Raw genomic sequence first — 11,663 nt, forward strand, 5'->3', positions numbered from 1 at the left:
ATTGCAAGTTTTAGGATATAGCCTTTAATTTTTAAAGTAAAATGAACGTTTCTATTATAAAGAAAATGAGTCGAACCGTTTTCGTTTTTTTCTTTGTCTGTATTGGCTTATCTTTATCTATTTTCAGAAACATCATGTAAAAATATTTGGTAATTATAAAATTATTATAATAAGTTAAAGAAATATCAAAATTGCTGAATTTTTGGTGATCCCCTGCTGCAGGTCCCGCGATCCCAATCGGGATCACGACTCACAGTTAAAGAAACTCTGTGGTATGCGATAGCTCGCCTATTTGGCGCATAGCCTCAAATAACAAGCCGGTAGTTTTAATGATAAGATTATAGCCTAATTTCATTGTGAACATTATGTGTGGTTGCCTGAGTTGAATTTCGTCAAAAACGATAAATGTATAACTTCATTTAACTTTAACTTCATTTAACTTTAATTTCATTTATTTTTAACTTCATTTAACTTTAACTTCATTTAACTTTAATTTCATTTATTTTTAACTTCATTTAACTTTAACTTCATTTAACTTTAATTTCATTTATTTTTAACTTCATTTAACTTTAACTTCATTTAACTTTAACTTTCTTACCTTCAGCGACACCATTCTCTCCATCGGGATCTGCATATTCTAGGAGGGGGATAGGTGCAATGCCGAGGGGGAATGATGCATCGTCTCCTAGCAACTGTGATGTTGTATCTCTGACACCCACACCTCGAAGGATACGCGGTCTCAAACGGAGCCTGTAAATAAACATCATAAATTACGCACATTTTGTTAAAGGCATATTCAGTAAGACTGATGACTAGTATATACCAACGATTCTCAACCGGTGGTACGCATACCTCTGGTGGTACGTAAAGAAACAAAGTATTTTAACTATTTAATTCAAAAATCTCCCGAATAAAAAGAACTATTGATAGAAATTTCCCATGATCGAACTCTAACTGAAAATTTCAAAAATAGCACACTTGTTAATTTTTGGCCTAACCGAAAAAAAGAATTTAAAGGCATTTCAAAATAAGATTATTAAGTTTTTATTGCTTTCTTGCACAACCAATTTGTATTAAAGGATTTTATTCCATGTTATATTTTAAAAATAAATACAGAAAAAATTAAAAGTGGATCCTAATTTACGGATAAAACTAAGTGAAATAAGACCGGGCAATAAAGAAATTGATCTGTCTTGAAACAGGCCCGAATTTCACACTAAATTTTAGAATTAAATTATTGTAACTTAAATTTTGATAATTAAAATGGTAACCGATTTTTAATCTAATATTTTTTTATGTGTGCATATTTAATACAAATAGCCAATAGGTTGTGCAAATCGCAAAATATATTTTTGTAAATATTTCTATTGAGAAACTGAAACATAATTATTTTAAAATGTATTGGTGGTATTAAAAGTTTTCAGTTTTTGTTTAGATGGTACGCATTAGTTAAAAGGTTGAGAAACGCTGGTATATACCAAACGATTTTTATTTTTTCGAATCATGTAATTTTCTCAAATTCTCAAACTATGTCTAAGTGTAGGAGATACTAATTTTTGAAGATTAGATCGTGTATGTGCGAAAAACTCCCTTTTTTAACATGTTTAACGTGTAAAATGTTTTCCAAATTAGATTTTACCATTGGCAAGACAACAGCCACAGTTTCCAGTTCGAGTATTATCAGCAATTATTTTAACTCTTTATATTGCTAATTAATTTTTCATTCAACTACACAATCGACTAGTGTCAGCATAACGTTGTGAAAATTTCTGTCTCATAAATGTTCAGAAAATTCAGTTTCTAGTTAAGCAAGGAAACACATAAATCTATTTCCTTTTTAAATCAAATTCGAGATGAAATTTTATTTACTGCAGTTAGGTAGCGTGTATTCATTCATATGGAGATAACAAAGAACCTGTAAATCAGAGAGCGTAACTAGAAGAGCTTGTTGTCATTATGCTTTCAAATTGTGAGTTATGATGGTTCAATCCAGTAGCAATAAATATAAACCTTTATGAAATAGTTTTAACTAAACGTTAATATTAAAAACAAAATTTTTTATGTATGCTAATTTTTTATCTTAGGTACATTTAATTTTCTATAACAGCAATACGCAGAATTTCTCTTTACGATTTGCGATTTTAGGTGATATTCGTTAAATTTCTAATTCCGTGGCCATTTTAAGCTTGAAACAATATACAGAAAAAGCAAATATTTTTATTACTTCATAGCTTTTGATTATCTGACTTCTGGTCATTCGATTCTTAATCTGATGAATTAGAAGTCAGAGCTATTTAAACAGTTGATTGAAATTCTGCATCTGGTGAATTAGAAATATTCATTTAACAGTTCACTGAAATTCTGCATGATAAACCAGAGCTATTTACGCAATATTGTGTTGTTTCTTTCATTTTCTTTCCAAATGCTTCTATTAATTTTTGCGAAAAGAATTTTTTTACAGAATACAGTTTCAAACGTAAGTATGGAATTTGAACATAAAGCGGCAATGTCAACTATTGGACATATTTCCTTCAAAATTGAATATTAACAACATGATATCAATTCAGAAGTCAAACAAAATAAATCAGCGTTATATTTTCCAATTTTCACAGGACTAGTTTCGATGGTTTTACCGAACCACCCTCCTCAGCTGCAAAAACGCAAATGAGAAACTGTGAAAATTTGAAAATATAACGCAGATTTTTGTTTTTTGACTTCTGAATTAGTATTTGTTCGGCGAGTTATTGTGTCTTAACATGATATCAATTAACAAGTGTTAAACCTTTTAGTCCAAAAGAAAGTATTCTTTAACCAGGGTGAAAATAGAAGTGGCAAGCGCTGTTGCCAAGCGCTATTTTGTAATGCTGCGAAAAATACGTGTGGATGCGTATTAAAATGTACTTAAGTACAAAATCTCTGTGCATTGAATTTCTTCAACACTGTTTGAATCTATTTAAAATAAGTGTTTTGTTAGCTTTGTTTTCTTTAAGAAGTTCTGTAAGGTATTTCTCCTGCCTTCTTGGCAGGCCTTCGTGGTGTGGTGGTCTGCACGCTCAGCGCGTAATTGAGAGGTCCGTGGTTCGATTCCCGGCGAAGGCGTTGCATATTTTTCATCTTCCAAAAAAAATACCTAATGTTTTTACAGTTCTACTACCGTACTTAAATGAAAGTTACTGCTCACGAGAACAGAACTCTTCTTCCGACGCATATATATTTCTACAGAACCAAGAACTGGATTTGATTTCAAAGAAAAAGTCGTTCAGTCGAAAAGATGAGAAATTAACTTTTTTTTTTTTGCGAAAGAATCTTCTAACTTATGCCGATTAAAAGTTTCTTGTTGATTGATATATCCTGGGGCTGGAATGCAAATAACAGCCAGAAGAGTATTTCCTTACCTTTGGAATGCTTGTTCATTCTCAAACAAGGTAGTCTGATTATCTGCACCTGCAGAGAAGAAATGTCTTCTCCAAGCATCCACTTCTCTTTTGACGTAATTTTCGAAGTCTCTTACGGCAGCGAAATCCTGATAACGCCTTCGCATGTACCTGAAAGAGAAGAGAATCGTTTGATTTACTTCGCTTGAGAATATCTCCTATCAGATTTGATTTTAAGACATTTTGCATATGAAATTATAAAGCTATCATTTAAATAGGTTCTAGAGTATTGTGCATATGCACTACAGATAGAAGATTAGGCATAAAGTACTTACAAAATATCGTCGTAGTAGTCATTATCTTCTAAATTACAATCACAGTTATCATCCCATTCAATCGGACCATCATATATGGAAGAATCGGCATCAATGCTGATCTGTAAATAAAAGATGAAAGAATTTTTTAAATAAAATTGAAGCTTTAGATATTACTCAAGATTTCTGAGTTTATAATATATATATACATTTTTTTGGGTAAATATTGTTGTTATGGCTTAGCTCACTTGTATGACCTAATCAGAACAAGTCCGGGAATATTATCGAGGCGAGGAGGGCAAGAGGTTTTGCATTATTTAGGTCAGTGCTCCGCAACCTTTTCTCACCTGCGACGCCCAAAAAATCTTTCTGGAATTTCGTGGCACACCAAAGAGTTCCGAGTTATCAAGGAAGTGCCGAAAAAATTCAAATGCTGACAGACTTACAATCACACACACAACCACACAACAGTGAAATATATAAAAACATTTAAAATAGACATTATTAAGAAAAAAAATTGTCATTGTGTATTAAATACATGATAAAAAATTGCAAAATGTCAAATACATGTATTTGATTGCGGCACACCTATATCCTACTCATGGCAAACACCGGTTGCGGAGCACTGATTTAGGTGACAGAACTTTTCGAGTTTCGTTACAGTTTTGAAGGAGTATCCTAGGAAGGAAGGATCCAATGATCTCTCATCCCTTTTATCCTGACACCAAAACACTTAAGGAGACTCTCGACTGGTCATGTGTTTTTTTTTAGTGCCCCCATACCTAACAGACACTATACATTTAGAAACATTAATGCCTTCCCGAGATTTGAACCTGAGCTCAACGAACGATATGGCAGCCAAGAGCACTAACCATTATATAGATCAGGGAGGCTTGGGTAAATGTATTATAGGTTAAGATACAGAATTAAGAAAACCATAAATACACAATTAAGAAAACCATAAATGCGCAATTAAGAAAACCATAAATGCACAATTAAGAAAACCATAAATACACAATTAAGAAAACCATAACTCTTTATTTCAATCCTAATTTTACGCATCATTCAGAAATTCTTAGTTTTAACGCTTTGCAACTGTTAAAAACTATTGCATATTTATTTCTTGAAAATACAGTTATTTATTTTACAAATGCCAAACATTAGCGCTTAAGCTATTAGTTCACGGGCTCTCCAATATTTTCTAACGATGTCCTCATACCGAGAAAGTGCAATACAATTATTTAAATGTTCAAAAATCTCTTGAAAATACTTAGATGACGCTAAGTATTAGAAACTAAAGCCATGAAAAGTGACAAGTTAACGTGTTTTATAATTCAGCATATATATGAAAACTAACCTCTGAACTAAGAAATTAAGGCTTACGTCTAAAACACTGAATTTTGTTCTTTTTTGTTTTAATTTTCTTTGTTTCGTTTTCATTTTTTGGGATCAATAAGGTTAATGCTTTTAATTTTTCTAAGCTCTCAAAATAAAACTGCGGAAAATTAATATTCAGATGATTTTTGAATTAAATTGGATAACTGTAATCATGGTAGAGCACGATTTTATCTCTCCAGTCGCCTCTTTGCCTAGACTGGAAGAGATCTGCCTAATAAGCTATCTATCACCAGTTGCCTGTTTGCTAAGAGACACTGGCTTATATTATTACAGATGAGAAAAACGACGAAAAATTCACGTAATCTTATTTTAACAGCCATAGCAAAATTCGTGGCGAAACACCAGAATTTATAACTGATGGTCTTTCAGATGTTTATTAATTAAAAGTGTAAGCGAATGACTTTTAACAGCTGCTCAAATTACCATGCTGGCTATCCAAAAATGTAACGTTATCAAAAACAAGATATGTAAAAGACATATTTCTGCTTTAAAGGATGAACCTGTAGAGACGTTAGGTAATTTCGAAGCAGGAGAGATGAAAAATGAGCAATGCCCTTAACGGGCCTTGAACCACGGACCTCTCGAATACGCGTCGAGCGTGCTGATCACTACACCATGACGGCATGCTAAGAAGGCGGGAAAATACCTTATATACTCCCCCTTTTAAAGGGCGACTGCGGATTAGGGGACCCAATCGCCAAAACCTGGTGGTGGAGAATCATCATCCACCACCTATTTTAGTTCGAGCGCCACTGTAGAAACATTAGGTATTTTTTGAAAGCAGGAGACGTGAAAAATGAGTAATGCCCTCACCGGGACTCGAACCACAGACCTCTAGAATCCGCGTCGAGTGTGCTGACCACTACACCACGAAGGCATGCTAAGAAATCGGGAGAAATACCTCATAAACTGATCAACCCCGTCCGATTTACGGGGCACCAAGAAATCAATACTACTATAAAACCACTATATTTGGCAATACCTGCTGCTACACATCCTAATATAGAGAGCAAGAAGCTATGAGTAAGTGCTTCAGTATGCTAGTCCATGCTGTTTCCGCATGTTACTACATAGGTTTTGAGTCTTTTTGTTGGCAATGCCATCGAAATGAGGTCTATGAGATCTTTTTTTCAATATAAAAATCATTAATTCGTAGAAATAGGGTTTTTAAGTAGCATTTAGGTTCTATACAAAAATGTCAAACTTTTTTTAGTAATTTCCGTATTTATTACGGAACAAAAGCTCTCAATATTTAAGTTTGTTTCTTCAAACTTAGGTAAATTTGTCATAAATTCTTTATATCAAAACGAAACGAATCTGTCAAAACGAAGAAAAGGAACATAACCTATTGGTTTGATAATAATCTGAATTCAAAATGAACAAAATTAGAGATACTGTGCTATACCTGTCCATAGATAAATTCTTCACATTTTTATAGACGAACGTCACATAATACGCGGCGGACGAACACTAACTTAGAAGACGAATGCCAAACATGCAGAGTAAAAGAAAATAGAAAAAGTGTGGCTGGTATGCACGTTTCCATCGAGAACATAAATATTCCAGTAATAGATGGCATTATTTGACAAATAAAATTGATGCGACATATTTTTTATTAGTCCAAAGGGACAATTTGCCCAGAAGGACTATTAATTTTGTTTTGACATTTTACGTCGATTCTCTTTTCAAATTGTTGTCACCAAATATTATCGCCCTGCATTCTATTTAAAGAAATTAAATAATGAAGAATCTGCATGAATGCATGTATATTTCGCTCATTGTGATAAAACAACGGTACCTAGAGCCATCAAAATTTGAATAACGCAATCTTCCATAGAATATGGTCATCTAGAAGTTCGAACTAAAAATTTGGAATTTGTTTTATTACCTATTTCGCATTTTGTAAGACTTTAGCGAATTTTTGATTAAGAAACTCAACGATTTCAAAGCGAGTAATGGCAACACTATACGAAAAAAAAATTATCTTCAGCGCGCGAAATTGTGCATCAGAGATCCTAAAGATATGCTCATTTTATATTATTTTACGATATTGCTGTTGAACTGAATTTTATGGTTTGAGTACGTAGAACATGATGCTTAATAAATAAAGGACAAGACGTTGCAAAACAAGACGTTAAAAAAACGCCTCTTTGGACGTACTTTAAAATCTGAAACTTTCAGATTCTTTAGAAAAAGACGTATTACATTTCTTTTCTTTTTAATTGTTCTACCCACTTTACTTAATGACAAGTAACGTCACGTGTTTCTGAAAGGGAAAAAAAAAATTACCTTTTCCTATCAAAGTGCTACGATGTAGACTTTGCATCTGTGACGGGCGTTCTTTTTGCTAGTCTATTACTTTTCATTTTATAGTAATTTCTTCCGTTATTTTCGTGGAAATATTTTCACTCTTCATTAAACTATATCAAATATCAGAATACATATCTCAGAATGAAAAAAAGGGATTTAAAAATTGGTTTCTATCCTAACACTAAATTGCAATTTTACTGTAATAATCAGAGAACAATAAAAGTGTTAATAGGTATGAAAATTTCTAATTTTATCTCTGAATCAAATTACAAAGTAACTGAAGACGGCTTTACAGATCAGAAACAGTTTCAACCGATGAGACTTGTTTTAAGGAGGATGACCGCTCATTTTAAAGAATTTCGTTCCCCAGTCCTTTCTTGGAAAATCAGACTTTATTATCTGAGTTAGGCATTACATATTTATACAGTAAAATATACTGTAAAAGTATCTGAATATATATCAATTTTCGTAAGCAATATTAATTTTTAAAAATTTGCAATTTTAATAGTTAGATTTAAAATACTTATGCTTACATAATTAAATAGAGTAAACTGTAAAGAAAGAAGCAATTATTTAATATTTTACAATCATTTTTATAAAAATTAAATTTAGCAATATTATTTTGCCATCCTTTTAGAATGAAATCGTTTTGTGGCAGTTGCGGACTTCTTAGTTGAGCGAAATTCCTTTCTAATCTGCATTAATATGATAAATGATTAAAGCTTATAGGGGTTTAATCAGTTAGCTTAATATTTTTGCCTTATGCCTAAATATTAAATTTTGTAAAATTTGGTGCGAAATTTACGGAGAAATTCAAAAATTTATCTTGGCGCATTTTTTTTCAGATTGTGCCAAGAATAATTCACTCGGCAAACTTCTTAATATATGGCAACCTATATTCCTTTCCATTTTTACATTGTGCATGAGTGGAAAAAAGTCATTCCTTTTAACAAAGTGCCTAAACCACATTTGATATTATAATCGCTTTCAACAAATATGCCAAATTTGAAAGCGTGCCAATAAATAAATTTACGTATATCTTAGGAACTTTTGAATAAAAAACTCTAATTTTTTTGCAGGTACATCTACTTTAAGATGATGGTAAAAATGTTAATCATTATATACCAAATTCAATTAACAATGAGGAGCTAAAATTTTGAGAGCTAATATTTAGAAAACTACTCGTGTGATTTTTACAAAACTTGGCAGTTTGGAATAATTTGAGTCGTAGAATCGAAATAGGAAAAAAATGGCATGTCATTTCAGAAAAAGTCTGGTTTTGTATCAAAATACCTATGTTAGCACAATGCTATACATAAATCTAATTTATATCCTAACTCGCGCTTTCGAAACATGAAAAACGCAAGTTGGATATCGTCAATGGGCGCAGTAGAACGAGAAATATATAACTACCCCATTTTTTTTCACAGTGTACATAAAAATAGAATTCTCGAAGTAAGAGGAAAGACTTTGTTTGGTAATTAATATTCTCTCTCAACTTTTGAACTACTTAAACCTACTTTAAGCTTGCTAACCGAAATTTTTCGCGTATCTTGAGAGTTTGAGCCAAAATTTGTAGATGTGCTTTTCCTTGTAAACCAGATATTTTAATACTTCAATTTTGATTTAACTTCGTTTTTGAAATTCCAGCAAGTTGCCGAGTTTGTTGTTTGTTGCCTTCTGAGTTGGTGGTACGCGCTATTGAGAGATTAAGATAGCAATAAGTCGCTTTACTATCTTCACAAACGCTAGATAGAGTTAATGTTTAAGGTAGCTAGTTTTCGGACAAACTCTTCAGCGGTTACATAACACCTCATGCCATCTCATAGCATAACACAAAAAGTGAAAGAAATTTGTTATGGCTGTGTTACTTGTTTTTAAGAACCTTTTTCTAATGGGGCTGCAGATTTTAAGGCGAATATATAAGCGAAAGCGTTACATTTGTTTCATAAGGCAAAATGATGTCGCCACAAAATTGAGAAAAGTGTTTTTCTTACATCTGCATCAATTCCTAAACTTGCTTTAGCTTCGACTGAGGCTTTTGCAGGATTTGGAGAAGCTCTGACAGCAGCTAAAGTCACCCAAAATACTGCAATTAGGAAACGTTTCATCTTGATTTGGTTTTCGCTCCTTCTCCCTAAAATGAAGAAGACACTTATTTGCATATATATCTTAATAACAAAAAGAAAAACTTCATGTGTGAGACAGAGGTAAAAATGCAAATACAGAAATTCTAACATGCTATTTTTTTATAATTACCACAACTTGTCGGAACTGGTGAAGACTACTTTCTGCGTCAATCACATAATAAATCTAAAACAATTACTGCATATTTCTTCAGAACACTGCAAATTATCTTTGGAATTGATTAATTTCCGTTCCTTCTGAGTAACAATAATCATGAATCTTTTCATGTGCAGACGAATGAGCTGCTGAAGTCTTTGGTAATTTAATTTTTTTATACATTTAGAATTTTATGTTTCGCAGTTAAATTTGTTTCAATTTAAATTTATCTTTTCTAATGTTCTGTGGACCCGATGGCCCCTTCATAACAGAAAAAAAATTCGAACTTTAAAATAAAGATTGATACAAAGTAACAAGTAGAAATAGTAGATCATAAATTTTGATTTACAGAAGTTACGTTTTGCCTTTTTACGACGTAGTAATGAATAACACCTTCATTACATTTGTTTGGGAGACAGGGAAAAAATTATGATACAGGGATAGGGAAAAAATTATGATAGAGAGGGAAAAAGAGATAGGGAAAAATTGACAGCGATGATAGACGGAGATATTAAAAATTATGATAGACAGAAAAAGTTATGATAAAAAATTACGATAGACAGAGACAAAATTATGATTGATTATGAAAAAAATTATGATAAGTCATAACATGGAAAAATATGAAGAAAAAAGAATTATATTGAATATTCATCAATATATTTACTATGTTAGCACACTCAGAATCAAAGAAAGTGTTTAAATAATCACAGATTTTTAGCCTATGTAATACAATGCTTACTTTTATTAGTTCTAAATTAACATTAAGTTTCAGTATCACCTCAGTTTCAATACGACCTCCTATGAAGCGCTTATAAATTTTTTATCAACCTTCTGTTCTGTTATTTATAAGAATTAAAATAAAGGGAAAGCATTCAATTAAGAATTAATAATTTCAGAATTAATAAATTTAACACAACGCAGTTTATCTACAGTAATTTAATATTTTTAAAGTAAGTAATAACAGATAATTTAAATACTGAGGACTAATTCATTTTCAGTTTCTCAAAATTTAAAATAAATTTTTTACACATTTAAAAAGCACTTTTTGAAATGTTATACGCTCTCGTTTTTGAGCTGTTAGAAAATATTATCCATTTTAAAGTAACGCTAAATTTACTACTATATTTATTTAAGAAAATTTTAAAATACTTCATTAAAATTTTACCTTGAATTAATAAAACCGACATTTTTATATTATTTCAAAGTCACGAATTATAATTCATTTAAAATTCTTTTTATATATTTCAAAGCAATTTATAATGAAATTTCAATGCAAACAACTCATGAATGTTAAGTCTATAGCTAAGTTTAGACTGAACGTAACATCTGATTAACTTACCCTACTTGAAGTGTTACCTACAGACAGTTGAGTCTTATCATTTACAACTGCCGTCGCAGCTGGATTTTACTACCTTCTTATACTCCTCTGCATCCTTTGTAATGTTCTTTTTTTTCTTAGCACTAGTTTAGAAGAAGGACGTTTAATCGTCCGCCCAGCTATGATAAAACCACACCTTTCAGATTTAGTCTTCCCTCCTCCTGTATGTATTAAGCTATCTGATGTTTTGCTTACGTTAAATGTTTCAGGACTTCTAGACTCGCACAATGATGACACTTCTCATATCACATTACATAACATCCCGAATGAAAATAAACACAGTTTTATGATGTTGACCTGGAGTCCAATTATCAAAGTGAAGTATGTGATCGATTCCTCCCACGTGTTCCTATGTCGAAATCCGTTTTTGACTCGACATTATTTGCTTTGAAGAAACAATAGCGAAGCAGAGGCCTTCAGGTGGAAATTGCGGAATTGCATTATGTGAAAGGGAGGGAAATATAAGGAAATCACGGAGGACGTCCTTCTGAGTGGGAGAGCATAGCACCTCCTCCCGCCCATCACATGATGGATTGTCGAGCTAGAGTGAGTTTAGCATTCAATCGTTAAGCAAATAGAGACTATATCCTCCAAATAACATATATG

At 32.1% G+C, this 11,663-nt stretch overlaps 1 protein-coding gene across 1 annotated transcript in view; it reads right to left on the reverse strand.

Annotated features, from left to right (window-relative positions):
* Positions 1-11,174, reverse strand: part of LOC118186291 (2-Hydroxyacid oxidase 1-like) — a 31,368-nt gene extending 20,194 nt beyond the window's left edge. The window contains exons 1-5 of the mRNA XM_035356378.2: positions 11,019-11,174; positions 9,394-9,533; positions 3,710-3,810; positions 3,396-3,545; positions 599-750 (exon numbers count right to left, since the gene is read on the reverse strand). Of these exons, the coding sequence (XP_035212269.1) occupies positions 599-750; positions 3,396-3,545; positions 3,710-3,810; positions 9,394-9,507 (517 nt within the window). The 5' untranslated portion in view covers positions 9,508-9,533; positions 11,019-11,174. The remainder of the gene's footprint in view (positions 1-598; positions 751-3,395; positions 3,546-3,709; positions 3,811-9,393; positions 9,534-11,018) is intronic.
* Between the last annotated feature and the right edge of the window lie 489 nt (positions 11,175-11,663).

The sequence above is a fragment of the Stegodyphus dumicola genome, chromosome 5 (genome assembly GCF_044657685.1).
Source record: "Stegodyphus dumicola isolate Sdum_Otavi_A_Nest chromosome 5, ASM4465768v1".
NCBI classification, from domain to species: Eukaryota; Metazoa; Arthropoda; class Arachnida; order Araneae; family Eresidae; genus Stegodyphus; species Stegodyphus dumicola.